Genomic DNA, 16,024 nt, shown 5'->3' with positions numbered 1-16,024 from the left:
AATCACAAAATATAAAAATCCTTGAGAAATTTTTTTGGAATCATTAAACATTTTAAAGAGGAATGTATTTATCTATTAAGGGTTATTATCATCACTGTATCTCTTTCGCTTCGAGTTCCTATCTTTTTAGATAATGTGCTAGCAGTGAGATACGTCAGCATTAAGGCAACTTTTCCCCTGTTATTGTGAAGTTTGTTTTGGCAAATAAATTATGAGGAATAATTGCTGTTTGTTTACGCTCCAGGGTCCTTGCACTGGGAATCAACAGAGTTTGGCACACAGCAGGCTGTGGGATGCTGTGGTCGGCTTTCTTCATGTATTTGCCCATATGCAGATGAAGCTGTCGCAGGTAAACTACCTTCCTCTCTCCTAAATGACAAACTGGAGACTGTAGTCATCAGCAAATTAAATGTGCTTTTTGATGTTGGAACATTATCTTTTTAAAATCACTTTATCACTTGTCTTTTTAAGATCATTTTATCATGTCTCTTTTGTTCTACATGAACTTTTTTTTAAATAAAAAACATTATGTAACCTGAAAATAGATAGGATTCGTTATTCAAATTTGAGACAAAGGATATTAGGAAATTGAATGTAATGGAGAAATGAAACAGTTGAGTCCCCAAACATTGTACATTTCCCAAGCTTCATCTTCCTGGCCATGGCTCACTGGAATTTTCCTTCCCCTTACAGATAATTGAAATAGGTTTTATAATCTGTTACAAGGGAGATAATTTTGTTATAGGGTCTTAAACAAGCAGATGTTCTCAGTAGGGTGATGTTTACCCATAACCAGTGTATTTAATTTTGTGACAAAGAGAAAAAGTAGCTATTATACGGATAAGCAAATGAAGAATAAACAGATTTTCCACCATGTTTTAATGTTAACTTGAGAGAACCTATTGAAAAATATCAGCTTGTTTTCTCACTGCTGTATTTGTTTCATTTGAAACAAAAAGATACACAAATAGAAAAGTTCTTGTGAATGTCTCTCTTCAATGCAGTGAATTTTGATGGTATAACCTGAGACCTTCAGAGTGTGGGCATTTGCCAGTTGGTCAGGTAGAAGAAAGAATGTCAGATTAAAAGACAGAATGCTGCCATTCTAATTCCTGAGCTGTTGTGACTTGTTCCACCCATGTGGGCCAGGTCGCTTCCCTGAGGCCTTGTGTTTCTGCAGTAAAGTGAAGAACCTGCCCCTCAGGCCTGCATATGACAGTATGCAGGATGTATTGTCAAAGATCAACAAGGCTGGACGCTAGTAAAAGTGGTAAGGATACATCTTAATGTCAAAGATAAACAAAGCTGGATACTAGTTAAACGAATAAGGACGGATTTTAATCAGTAGTGCTATTGCAACAAGGAAAAAGAGTTCAGCATAAACTGAACCCGATTTGATTTGTGCAGAGGTGACTGGGAATATTAATGGGAAAATGAAGATTAGAGAAGGGGCGAACAGGGGCTCAGTAGAGTCAGGGGAGTGAAAAGTTACAACAGGTTCATTGGTGTAAATGTGATTAGACCAGCTATATCTGCTAACTGGCAATTGTCAAAGTTAGGATTCTGTCCTTCTCCAGAGTCCTTATCCTTAGATGTTGTCTAGAACAGTCGATTTTTTTATCAACCTCGTGTTTTCCCAGGCAGGTACTTTAGTGGAGGGCTGGGCTCATCCTAGAGATGCAGTCTTGAACAGTTAGAAACTATATTAGTGTTTGTTCAAGTCTTTATAGACCAAAGTTGAGGCCAAGTTGAGAAGAGGGCTCAGAGGTACCTGGCTAGAGTTTGGTGAAGGAGAGAATGTCAATATGGAGTTATTGGTGACTTGAGCCCAGTAGAGAAATTCCTGTCTTTCATTTAATCACTAGGGATATTTTGGTAAGTAAAGGAGACCGACATGAACCAAATGTAGACTCTCACAAGAGAGTTCTCATCCTGATATTTTTCCATCAGGGTATTGACATCTGGTGCTACCTACCACTTGTTAATGGTTTATAGTTTCCGTAACAGCTATTTAGAAAGAAAATGTCTCATCCTCCCAACACAGTAGGAATTTAGCTTCATATGTACCAAAATCTGAATAAAATGCCTTGTACAAATTTTTTAAAGAATAGTCTAAAAAATAGATGAGATATAAAGTTATGCAGATGTAAGTATGATCTGTATTTCCAGGGACTGTAGCTAAGCATACTGATGTTTAGACACAATATGTCTTTGAAAAAGAATGTTTCTTTATGGTAAAAAATCAAAAGCAAAAACAAAATCTTAACCAGAGTAATATTGGAAAGCTTAATCAAATTGGTAAATGAGATACATTGTACAATATTAGTACAATGTTGTACTAATAGGTAATACCTGTGTAGGTTGTTGGTTAATTTGTCTAACAAATAAATTTATAAGTTTATCTTCTGTGGTGCTTATATGCCTATATTTTTCTATGTAAAGTTGATTTTTACATAATAGCACCTAGAAGAAGTTAGAAAGTTAGAAGAAAAAAATGCGGGCTTTTCAAATAAAAGATAGATGAATGTCAAATGTGCAGAAGCTCTTGAGTCTTGCTTGGCATTGGAGAATATACCACTGTTATGGTTCTTTCATATTATTGCTAGATATGTTCATTGTCCGTACAAATACTTTCTTTTTTCTGAGATGCAGTCTTGCTCTGTCACCTGGGCTGGAGTGCAGTGGGGTGATCTCTGCTTACTGCAACCTCCACTTCCCAGGCTCAAGCAATTCTCATGCCTCAGCCTCCTGAGTAGCTGAGATTACAAGTGTGCACTACCATGCTTAGCTAACTTTCTGTATTTTTAGTAGAGACGGGATTTTGCCATGTTGCCCAGGTTGATCACAAACTCCTGAGTTCAGGTGATCAGTGCACCTCGGCCTCCCAGAGTGCTGGGATTACAGGCGTGAGCCACTGTTCCTAGCCTACAAATACTTTAAAGAACATTAGCTGAAATCAGTAATACTTTTTAATTGTGAAGTATAACTATTTTTAATATTTGACCCTCCTTTAGTTCCATAATGCTTCACGTGCTTACTATTTATTGCCAGAGCAGTATCTTTCTGTGAGAGTAATTATGATGTTCTTGCTGCACAGTTTTCTTGCATTATCTCAAATGCAATGTTAATATTTTCAGGATTCCAGTCAAATTGAACTTTTAAAAGAATTAATGGATCTGCAGAAGGATATGGTGGTCATGTTGCTGTCCATGCTAGAAGGTAGTTTTGATTTATATACTTTTAAATTCCCTTTATTATTTTATTTAAAGGATCAGCATGAGCTTGCTTATGGAATCAGAGTGTAGCATAGAATAAAATAACACTAAGATATGGTAGATGTCTTGGATTTATTGCTGGCTTATTATTCTTTTTCTCATAATAGTTTTTTTCTTAAAGGGAGATCCTGCATATCTCAGTTTACATATCTACAGAATGAAAATGGTACTTTATAACAACACTTTTCATTTCATAGTGATAGCCTAAAAAGTAAGCTCTCCAGACAGTCTATATTTTGTTTGTTAGTGTGTTTGTCCATAAGCGGTGGGGGTTTCGGACATCTGAAATCCACATTGGATAACCTCCAGCGGTGTAAGCTGCTTGCATAATCAGTGGGGATTTCGGACATTGGGATAATGTCCAACTGGGTAAGCTGCTGCTTTGAAAAGACCACAGAGTCACTCCTTTGGGTTCTTAAAGCCGTGGCACTGCGGGGAAAGCCTCTGTCCCCCAAGGATGCTGGCAGCCGTAGTCTTGTTCTCCCCACCAAAGCCTCAGTTTTAATTTTCTCTTTTTTTTTTTTTTTTTTTTTTTCTGTAGCAGGCAGGAAACGTAGTGGTTAAGAGCTTGGGCTCCAAATCCACCGCCAGAGTTTAAATCCTGACTTCCTTACCTCTGGGTGGTATGACCCTTGGACAAGCTGCATCTCCCTTTTTTCAGCTTCCTCTTCTGAAAAATAGAAATGATAGATTGATGTGAGAATTCAGTGGAATCCTATAAATACAACCAAAACAACTGAAAGATGTTTGGTATTATGGTGCCTATCACTTTTTCTTAACTTCTTCCTATTTTCTCTCCGAGTCTGCCACACATGGCATAACTCCACTTCAGTTAACGGAGGCAGTTGTCATGCCTCGTGCTAGGACTTTGAAGTGGCAGCATTTGCTTAAAGCCCTTAGTTGGCAGCAACAGTAGCCACTTTATACCCTTTAAGCACAGGATCCATTTTTCCATGCATGGCCCCGATTCAAATTTTGGGTTAAGTACTAACAGCAGCAATAATAACTGCAGCAGCAGCAACCACAGCAATGACTTAAAACCAACTTCATAATGTGCCAGGTACTGGATTAAGTACTTATGTAATCCTAGTGACAAGTTTATGAGTTTGATGGTATTATTATCTCAAGTTTGCAAATGAGGAAACTGAGGTACACAGAGGCTAAGAAATCTGCCCACATTGCCGAGCACATCAAACCTGGATTCAAACCCAACGATGGAGCTCCAGATCGCACACTCTTACCACCACGGTGCTTACTGCTTCCCAGATTGACTCTGTGGACCTCTGACCAGCGACCTTTCTTCTCCTGCCTGTCTTTGTGTTATATCGCACATTCTGTTCAATGAATAGAAGCACTCTGTAATCCTGTAGTTCAGGAATCTGCCATTTTCTAACTATACAACACAAATCATGAAGAAATGTAGAAAGGTGCTTTCCATTATGAATCAGAAAAAGCGTACAGTTTGCTCTCCGCATCTGGTCTGAAGACCTGGCACTAACCTTTAATAATTAAGTCACAATGGGCCCATTTTAATTTAGTCTTGTTGAACTTCAATTTCCTCATCGGTAAAATTAGGGTTAATAAAAAGTACCTGCCTTACGTATAAACGTTAAATCAGATATTGTCTATGATAGTGACTTTTCAACTCTAAAGGGCTGAGCAAATGTTTATTTTTATTATTAATATGAAACTTGATTTTAGTTTCTGGCTCTTTGGCTCATTTTCTTTATCTAAAACATGTTGCTTCTTTGATTAATTAATTTGAGGGGGAAAATGTCAACTTTTGTTGAAACATTTTATGTGTGTCAGTCTAATTACTTTGTAAATAGCGTTATGCATGTTTGTGTAATCACTTTTCAAACTATAGTTTATAAATAATTATCTTTTTATAGAGTGAGCGATAAACCAGGACATACCCTTGATTCAGATGTTATTAAAGATTTATATTGTTATTTTCTCTATAATCATTGATTTTGTTACAGTTTCTTGTAAACAAATGCAATTGCTTTACCACCAGGTAACGTTGTTAATGGAACGATTGGCAAACAGATGGTGGATATGCTTGTGGAATCTTCCAACAATGTGGAGATGATTCTCAAATTTTTTGACATGTTCTTAAAACTGAAAGATTTGACGTCGTCTGATACTTTTAAAGAATATGACCCCGATGGCAAGGGAGTCATTTCCAAGAGGGACTTCCACAAAGCGATGGAGAGTCATAAGCACTACACGCAGTCAGAAACGGAATTTCTTTTGTCTTGTGCGGAGACGGATGAGAATGAAACCCTTGACTATGAGGAGTTCGTCAAACGCTTCCACGAACCTGCAAAGGACATCGGCTTCAATGTCGCCGTCCTTCTGACAAACCTCTCTGAGCACATGCCCAACGATACCCGACTTCAGACTTTCCTAGAATTAGCCGAGAGTGTCCTGAATTATTTCCAGCCCTTTCTGGGCCGCATCGAGATCATGGGAAGCGCCAAACGCATCGAGAGAGTCTATTTTGAAATCAGTGAGTCCAGCCGAACCCAGTGGGAGAAGCCCCAGGTCAAGGAGTCCAAACGACAGTTCATATTTGATGTGGTCAATGAGGGAGGAGAAAAAGAGAAGATGGAACTCTTTGTGAACTTCTGCGAGGACACCATCTTTGAAATGCAGCTGGCAGCTCAGATCTCAGAGTCGGATTTGAACGAGAGGTCAGCGAATAAGGAAGACAGTGAGAAGGAGAGGCCAGAAGAGCAGGGGCCGAGAATGGCTTTCTTCTCCATTCTGACGGTCAAGTCGGCCCTGTTTGCGCTCAGGTACAATATCTTGACCCTTATGCGAATGCTCAGTCTGAAGAGCCTGAAGAAGCAGATGAAAAAAGTCAAAAAGATGACCGTGAAGGACATGGTCACGGCCTTCTTTTCATCCTACTGGAGTATTTTTATGACCCTCTTGCACTTCGTGGCCAGCGTTTTCAGAGGCTTTTTCCGCATCATTTGCAGCCTGCTGCTTGGGGGAAGCCTCGTCGAAGGTGCTAAAAAGATCAAAGTTGCAGAACTCTTAGCCAACATGCCAGACCCCACTCAGGATGAGGTTAGAGGAGATGGGGAGGAGGGAGAGAGGAAAACCCTGGAAGCCGCCCTGCCCTCTGAGGATCTGACCGACTTAAAGGAGCTGACAGAAGAGAGTGACCTTCTTTCGGACATCTTCGGCCTGGATCTGAAGAGAGAAGGAGGACAGTACAAACTAATCCCTCATAATCCAAATGCTGGGCTCAGTGACCTCATGAGCAACCCAGTCCCCATGCCTGAGGTGCAAGAAAAATTTCAGGTAATGTATCTCTAAGTCACAGCAGCATTCTCTCTGGACTTCAGGAGGATATAATAGATGATCATTAGACCAGGTTCCATGCTACTGCCAGAACGGTGTTACCCACATGACTTGAATTTCCAAAGAGAAATGCTTTTTGGTAGACAAAGTTAGTGCTGAGTCCTTATGAATTGTTACATTATCTTAAATTATTAAGGTGTAAGCTTCAGTACCCACCCTAACTGGAGCCTACATCTTTCTCCACTTTTATATACTTTTATATGCACATTTGAAAAATTGGGAAAAGAAAGAAAACTTTTCGATGCCTGTAGTGGCATTATCCTCACAGAGCATTGAAATTTTCTCCTCTGTTCTGTGATTCTCTTTGGCCTGTTTTCATTGTATGTTCTTTGTAGTCACTAGTCCATAGAGCCATCAGTCCATCCATAAATATGGCATATTTACCAAGTGTCTGATACCACTGGGTATGTAGGGAATTCAAAGGTAAGATGGGGTCACTGCCTTCAAATTACCTTAAAAAGTTTATTCCAGAGATAAAACTAACACACATGAAGAAACTAGAAAATGATTAACTGTTAAATAGTATAGGCAGGGCAGTAGGGGTTGCTTATCTTGAGAGAATGGCAATGCCAGTATAGTTTAAAGTAGTTAGATAGGAATGAAGGGGTAGGACTTAAATTGGCCTCAAAGGATGAGTAAGGTTTTAGTAGGTGCTTAAGATAAAGAAGGGTATTTCAGAAATGAGAAAAGAGAGTAAACAGGAGTCCCAGAAAGTTTGTCCCTACTGCTGGTGCAGTAGGTCAGTGTGCAGAAGTGGGAGATGTTTGGCCCCGTAAAATGAAAAACACGTGGCACTTTTATCGTGGTGGAAGCAAGAGGGTATCTTCTGTAGGTTATGGTTTGACACATGGTCACATGGCTCCCTAAATTCATTCAAAGGTGATGGGTAATCCTGGTTTTTTTTTCCCCCGCATTGACTCATTCAAGGAACAGAAGGCAAAAGAAGAAGAAAAGGAAGAAAAAGAAGAAACCAAATCTGAACCTGAAAAAGCCGAGTATGTACAGTTTGCATATACTTTTCCTTCATTTCAGTTTGTCATTACATCTCTTTTTCTTGTACTCTGTCTTTGGGAGCCGCAAGGGAGACTCTCATATTGCCAAGGAGCCACAGAACTAATTCTGCCATCTCCGTGGAGAGGCTTTGATGGCGAGGACCTCAGGCCACAGGCAGTGATCACTGTAGATGCTCCCAGGGCTGCCATTCTAGTCTTTTCCTTTCATTCCATGTGGCCCTCCGTTTGTGTGATTCCCTGTCAGCAGGAAAGACTCCAGTGATTCCATGGAATGCTGTTTGTAAGAGCACTCAGGGCCACAATTCTGTCTTTAAAAATCACTCATGTATTTCTGTCCTTTTCAAGGAAGGAGGAAACAAACATTCCAAATGCACCTTCATAGAATCCTGCGGAGTGATGCTCCTTAAACCATAGACCCAGGGCCACATGCATAAAACTCACCAGGAGAGTTGGTTAAAACTAACATTCCAACATAAAGTATTAAAAAAAAAAACAAAAAAAATACTAACAAACATTCTTGGGCCCCAAACTATAGACCCAGGGCCACATGCATAAAAATCCCCAGGAGAGCTGGTTAAAACAAACATTCCTGGGCCCCAGGGCATAGATCCTGCCTCAGCAGGTCTGGTGTGGGGCCTGGGAACCTTCATTTTCACCAACACTCCTGGTATCAATGCAGCAATAAAAAAGAGCTGGATGTGAGGCGATGGAAATGCATAACTCCCTCATAACACCAGGTTTCTGTGAATAATCGAAGCCTGCATCTTTTTCCACGTTTATAGAATTTTGTACGCACATTTGAAAAGTTGGGGGAAGAAAGGAAGCTTTTAGGTGCCTGTAGTGCCACTATTCTCCCATAGCATTGAAATTTTCTCCTCTGTTCTGTCATTTTCTTTGGTCTGTTTTCATCGTATGTTCTATGTAGTCAGCACTATGCATTGTCATAGACCTTACACTATTGGGTCTGTTGTAAAAATGGTCACATAAAAAGTAGACATATAACAAATAACAGCAAGACAGGCATTTCAATGGCAATTCTTTAATATCCAACTCATATGAGTTAAGTATAGCTTATATATTAATAAATATTTCTGGTTTATGTATTAATACATATAACTTCACTTTAATTTAATGAAGGACTGATATTTTGTACCCAAAGGATATCAAATGTCAATTCTTCTAATTCCATTATTGTCTGGAATTAATATAACATTACTATAATTCACTTAATATATTTTATTTAATGAAATTAATTACAATTAATATATGTCAAAGTGTGAGTATAATGATACACTTTATACATGTGAACAATTAAGTGTGTAGGCCTCTGATTTTAAATCTTAATGGCAAATGTTAAAAATTGTGCATTAAAATTACAGGCTGGGTGCGGTGGCTCACGCGTGTAATCCAGGCTGGGTGCGGTGGCTCACGTGTGTAATCCAGGCTGGGTGCGGTGGCTCACGCGTGTAATCCAGGCTGGGTGCGGTGGCTCACGCGTGTAATCCAGGCTGGGTGCGGTGGCTCACGCGTGTAATCCAGGCTGGGTGCGGTGGCTCACACCTGTAATCCCAGCACTTCGGGAGGCCGAGGCGGATGGATCGTGAGATCAGGAGTTCATGGTGACCAGCCTGGCGAACATGGTGAAACCCGGTCTTCTACTAAAAATATAAAAAAGTTAGCCGGGCATGGTGGCACATCCCTATAATCCCAGCTACTTGGAAGGCTGAAGCAGGAGAATGACTTGAACCCAGGAGGTAGAGGTTGCAGTGAGCTGAGATGGTGCCCCTGCATTCCAGCCAGGGTGACAGAGCAAGACTCCTTCTCAAAAAAAAATTTTGAAATTATAATTTAAAAATAGGATATGTTGGACAGTCACAGCAAAGTCAGTCTTCATTTTTTTTAAATGTTTTATTGCAGAATTGGAAGGAATCTGCTATGTATAAAGTCAAGCCTATAAAATGTCCTCTATATTTCAGCTTCATAGAATCTGTGATCAACAGGAACTCTTACCCCTGATTCTAAAATTCAGAATATTATTGTTCACCAGAAAAGAAATTAGTTTTCAGAAGTGATACAATGGTCTAAAATATTTGTTCACTTGGGTAATTTTCCACAACACCCGTTTAGTTCTTTAGTTTCTGTGGAGCTTATATTTTGTTCATCTGTTTTCACAGGGGAGAAGATGGAGAAAAAGAAGAGAAAGCCAAGGAAGACAAGGGCAAACAAAAGTTGAGGCAGCTTCACACACACAGATACGGAGAACCGGAAGTGCCCGAGTCAGCGTTCTGGAAGAAAATCATAGCATACCAACAGAAACTTCTAGTAAGATGTTTTAGAATGAATATTGTTACTGATATAGTACAATACCATAATAATTTAGGCTCAGTAAATATTTGCTGACCTCTCCCTGAGTGACAATTAGGGAACCAGGTTAGCCCAGCACATGTTTGATTTGCCCATTGTAGTGTGTTTATCTTTTATAGTGAATGTATCTGGCCCACCGCTCCCCACTGTCAAACCCATAACCTCTACTCATGTTCACACTCCCTGAAACCCTTTCATTTGGTTCCTGCCAGGACAGTACTCCCAGTGTCTGCCCACAAAGACGCTAGAATAAAAATATTCTGAGGACCTGCAACAGATTTTAAAGCAAGATGTGCCTTCTAGGGCACAAGTAATTCAAATTAATGTTCCAGAACTCGATTAGTCAGTATTTCTATAACATCACCCTTTTACTTAAAAATCCAGGTATAAAAATATTAGCTAATTGAGCCACTTTCCATTGATAATAAGAAAGTCTATTCAAAAGTATTCTTTAGAAAGAGGGATTACAGTTCTTTATGTAGTGTCCTGTACATTTTGCAGAGGTATTCCCCTAATTAGTAAAGCACACATTCATATTTGGAAAACAACGAAAAAAGGTATAGCTCTGTCTATTCATATTGATGTTGAAATTCTTAAAAATATTATTTGAAAGGCCTTTTATAAGCATGCGTGTGTAATGTCATATATATACACATACATGGGTATCTCCTATCCTTTTCCTACATGCTTATCTCCTATCCTTTTCCTCCTTTGTAAAAATTATACATATGTATCGATATATGTATAATTTTTATAATTATGTGTATATACGTATAATTTTTATAAATTTTTATAATTTTCATAGAGGAGGAAAAGGATAGGAGATAAGCATGTAGAATGCACCTACAAGAGGTACTGACCAGTGATGTTAGACCTAGAAATTAAGAACAACAACCCTCATAATAAAGCCATTTGAACAGCAGAATCATATTTAGTATTTTATAGCCCTTGAGAAACCAAAAATTGACAACCCAGAAACTCAATGGACTGTAGAATTTCTCTTATAAGGAAAGTGGACTGTCCTCAGTAATTATATATTCTAAATGCTTATCTTTAAATATGTTTATGTATTATGTATTTTAGGCAAATTAATTTAGTTGTAACTACATTTTCCTAAACCATCTTGTATTTTTCCCTATATCACGTAATACAGAATTCATGGAACATAAATGTTTCCTAGATAACTCTGAATAATTATTAATTTGGTATGCCATCGTGGCTTTCATGGCTGCAGGTATAGTTCTATTACAAATGGTTTAAAGGTTGAATGGGCTCCGCACTACCCCAGTGGGTTCCTGAAGAATGTGTTTAACTACAGTTGTGTAAACCAAGTAGTTGAGATTTTGCTTCCAGCTCTCACTGTGCCAGGGTTCACATGTTCTGTTGTCTCTGCACAGCTCCTCCCTTTTCCTGCATCTCTTTGCTATCTTTCTCGGCTCACCAATTTGCATGCACGTGACCAATCATGGCCACATCCGTCTACCAAAGGCCCCTTTTCCCCTAAGTGAGAGCTCAGGCTAGCTAACTCAGCCTCTGTGACCCAGATCCACCTTCCAAGGAGAACCAGTGAAACTGGCCCAGTCTGGGTGTGGTGGACAGCCTTGTTCCAGTAATCTCTGGCAGTAAAGATGGGGTCCTGTGTGGGGAAATGACACGAACAGAGATGGGGTGTGTACACAGAGGGGGATATCATTCTGAGGTGTTACATTTGGATGTAGCTTTACTATGGTAAATCCCCTGACATATCCACTTATATTATATTGACATCTCCCACTCAATATTAAAACAAATACTTAATGTCCACCATAATCTATTACTTTAAACCCACTTCTCGAGGCTTTATTTTTTCCCAGCCCAATAAATTGTACCAGCGGTTCACTTAGTTGCTCAGGCTGCCAAATTCAGAAGTTATCATCTTTGAACCCTCTTTCTCACCTTAAATACAACCCAACAATAATTCTTCTCAGTTGTTCCAAATACATCGAGTCTGCCCAGTTCTTGCCATCTCCACAGGTACCATTAAGTCCAGCCCACCACCATGAACCTCACCTCTGCCTGACATCTGGTATAACTTACTTTCTGACTGGTCCTCTTGCTTTCACTCTTGTTCTACTACTATCAGTTTTCCACATAGTAGCTGGAGTGGTCCTTCCAAATCATGATCCAACTGCACCAAGCCCCCCTCAAATCCTCTAATAGCTTCCCATCCTACCTAGACTAAAACAATAATTATACTAGAATATTACATTTATTATAATGATATAATAATATTAATAACAAACGTTCCCTATATTAACATTTCATCCGCAAAGCGCACTTAAGAGTTAGGTCTATTGTTATCCCACTTCGCATACAGATGAGCAGAGTGATGCTACAGAAAAGATTAAGTCATTTGTCCATATCCCACACTAGGAAATGGAGGCAGGCAGCCTTCATATCCAGGCAGTGAGGCCTCAGAGGTTGTAAACTGAACCACCCCACTGTCAAAGACAAGACAACCTTTATCAGAAGCCTACAAAACCCTGCCCCCTGCTCACCTGCTTGATCACAGCCCCCTGCCACCCCCACACACCAGTCTCCCTTCTTCTCACTGTGTTTCCTTCTATTATTTCTCAAACACACCGACATCACTCCTAACTCAGGGCCTCTGCCCTTGTTGCTCCTGTCTTTGACACACTCTTTCACCAAATGTTTGCATAACCTGCTCCCCTCCTGTATTCAGGCCTCTCTTGTTCAAAGCTCACCTCCTGAGATAAATCTTCCTAGACCAGCACCATCTAAAATAGCACCCCTATTCCCTAAGCTCCTAACCTGATGTAGTTTTCTTCTTAGTATTTAACGGTCTCTGAAACTATGTTTTTCATTTGTGGGTATGCTTTTTTATTCTTTATCTCCTCCATGGTGGCAGAAATGCTCTCCCTCACTGTTAGGTCTGCAGCACCAAGAATAGTGCTTGAAACAGTAGCCTTGCAATCAACTGTTTGGGGTAAATGAATGAATGCTTTATTTAAATTGCAGATTTCAAGTCTCTTGATTCAGTGACCTTCTCATAATGTTTTTCACCCTCAGAACTATTTTGCTCGCAACTTTTACAACATGAGAATGTTAGCCTTATTTGTCGCATTTGCTATCAATTTCATCTTGCTCTTTTATAAGGTACGTACATCTTTGTTTTAATAACCGGTATAAAACTACAAATAGAAATGAATGTAAAGATTTCACGATGAACATATCTACTACTGCTAGTGAACACGTCTAAACCTATCATGAAATACTGATGCCTAGGCACTGATATCACTGTTATCTAGGAAGGCAAGATTTGTTCCTGAGAAGTAAGAAATGCCTCAACTGAAGGGCATTTGATTTAGCAGAGGGCTTACCCACACTATTCCCAGCCTAATTTAGCTGAATATCTTACTTGTGATTATGTCTGGGTGTGGCATACCTGTATTATATTACATTCTTTTATAATTAAGAAGAGAGCTTAGCCATCTCATTTTTTTCTTGCATGCACTGGAATCCTCAGAACTTTTGGTTGAATAAGAATGAATTTTAAAAGTATGTTCACTACTTTCCTTTGGTTTTTGAAAAGCTATCGTTTTTAGCCTTTGCTATTAGTCCTTTCATTATGCAGTAACTTCACATTCAACTATTTGCTAAAAAGGCTGTATTTCTTTTCTTTTGCTTGCAATGATATCCTAGATGCAGCAAATTGACTCTACTTTAAATGCTTTGAATCAGGTCTCCACTTCTTCTGTGGTTGAAGGAAAGGAGCTCCCCACTAGAAGTTCAAGTGAAAATGCCAAAGTGACCAGCCTGGACAGCAGCTCCCATAGAATTATCGCAGTTCACTATGTACTGGAGGAGAGCAGCGGCTACATGGAGCCCACGTTGCGTATCTTAGCTATTCTCCACACGGTCATTTCTTTCTTCTGCATCATTGGATACTACTGCTTGAAAGTAAGATAGTAAGGCACCAAGGTACCTCTGTGTGTGTGTGTGTGTGTGTGTGTGTGTGTTGCAGGCTGGACCTCTGGAGAAGCAGATTCTGAACTGGAAATGTTGTGTACAAAGTTTCTGACGGAATGCTCCATGAATCAACGTGCTTGGGGCAAATGGAGGAAGCAGGATGGGACAGAGGGGAAAGCTGGGCTACTGTAGACATAGCAGGTGCAGTCTCCAAAGCTGGGATGCCCCTTCAGGGCTATCCTGGCCTGAGGCATTGGAGCCTGGCCATTTTATGTCTACATTGACTAGTCTGCCCTGGGAAGGGGCTATGGCCATCAGCTGTCTTAAAGTAGCTTTCTTTCATGTACTGATAATTATTCACATAGAGAATTTCGCCTATAACGGCCCTACAGAAGTAAGAGCTCACCCACCCACTATGTCTCATGGTAATGCAGTGATACTCCAGTATATTAAGACTTACAGAAATACATTGTATCGATCCTAGGAGTCATTTTATTGCTTTGTTATTAGGGAAGTATCTATTGCTATTCTTGGCAGAAATGCCTCATGATTTGTCACACTTCACCCAGAAAATAATGCAGCTTTATCCCTAGAGGCCTGCCAAGGGAACAATATAATTTGGTGAATAGAACCCAAGATAATCTCTCTGAGTGCTCAAGGCTGCCCATTACCTGTGCAAACCTCTTTATCTTTTCCTAGCAAGGCGCTTTTTCACTGTGATGCCTTTATTTCACTTTCACCACCCTCTGCCTCTGGTTGTAAATCTTGGAGAAGACATTTGAAAAAACCAGGGCTCAGCAAAAGACTAGAATGTAAAGTGTTCTTCAGGAACTCCTTTCCTCCCGTTTATTCTGTTTTATGAGAGTGCATATTCTTGGCTATTTCCAGAATATCTGTGTCTGTCTGCTGTCTGTGCCTTGTGTAAAGTCTGTCCATATAAAAAGAGGATCATTATGTTCCAGAGATATTTTGACAAACTGACAAAGATTTTTGCTGATGTTGAAATTAAAATGTATCTCAAATTAGTATGTGGTGATCCTGAGCATGAAATTATTAAAAGAGGTTTCTCAAATGAAACTGCACTTTAGTAGCATGCATTTGGGAACACTGCTGCGATGGCTAAATTTTATTTCATTCATTCATGTTGAGAGATATACTGAAAAATAAAGTGATTTTGCATAATCATCTTTTCGTCTTTGAAGTTTAAAAGTGATTTCATTAGTGTAATTATCTATAAGCCCCTATGTGTTTAAAAACATGCATATATGTAATATCTATTCTGTTTTTCCAAAACCTTCTAGATGCTTCTTCCTGCTTGAATATAGCCGATTCATTTTCATTCCATTTTTACCTTCCTGGAAGTACACAGGAAATATTTCTTTCCAAAAGCTGTTTTGTAAAGATAGTGACCACAAGACATGCCAGTAAATCTAAACTAATTTTAACATATTTATTTTTCCTGTGTAGGTCCCGTTGGTTATTTTTAAGCGAGAAAAGGAAGTAGCACGGAAATTGGAATTTGATGGGCTTTATATTACAGAACAGCCTTCAGAAGATGATATTAAAGGCCAGTGGGATAGACTCGTAATCAACACACAGTGAGTAAAGAATTATATGAGACATTTCTGTACTCACAAATTTCCAGACATGAAAATACTTGGTTGGAATTCCTGCAGATTTGTCAAAAGTTTAGCAGAGGTGAATAATAGTTATATATTCAGTCAAGAAAAATCTAAAAGACTCAGCGCCGTCAGCCTCCTTAATGGATGTCCTCAATTTTTGCCCTCTGAGTTCTGAATTCCTTAATCAAAAATGGCTTAGAGTTCATTTCCACAGCACTGATGGAACTTCACATCCATTACTCAGCGTTCAGGGATGTGTGTAACAGAAAGTGCATGACCTGCAGGCAGGGTTATCTCATCCAAAAGCAGAGGAAGCGAAAATTATTCATTAAGGAAAAAGTTGTAGCATTAAAGGAAAACATATTGAATTTTACACCTTGAATATATCTGAGTTATCAACTTTCAG

The 16,024-nt window shown here is 39.4% G+C and overlaps 1 protein-coding gene across 1 annotated transcript in view; it reads left to right on the top strand.

Moving 5' to 3' along the window:
- RYR2 (ryanodine receptor 2 (cardiac)) overlaps positions 1-16,024 on the top strand; it is a 620,934-nt gene that overhangs the window by 555,694 nt on the left and 49,216 nt on the right. The window contains 8 exon segments of the mRNA XM_011976391.1: positions 245-349; positions 3,138-3,219; positions 5,293-6,590; positions 7,578-7,645; positions 9,838-9,985; positions 13,097-13,183; positions 13,769-13,987; positions 15,464-15,594. Of these exon segments, the coding sequence (XP_011831781.1) occupies positions 245-349; positions 3,138-3,219; positions 5,293-6,590; positions 7,578-7,645; positions 9,838-9,985; positions 13,097-13,183; positions 13,769-13,987; positions 15,464-15,594 (2,138 nt within the window).

This window comes from Mandrillus leucophaeus, unplaced genomic scaffold, assembly GCF_000951045.1.
Source record: "Mandrillus leucophaeus isolate KB7577 unplaced genomic scaffold, Mleu.le_1.0 Scaffold165, whole genome shotgun sequence".
Classification (NCBI taxonomy): Eukaryota; Metazoa; Chordata; class Mammalia; order Primates; family Cercopithecidae; genus Mandrillus; species Mandrillus leucophaeus.
This window is presented reverse-complemented; position numbering and strand designations above follow the sequence as displayed.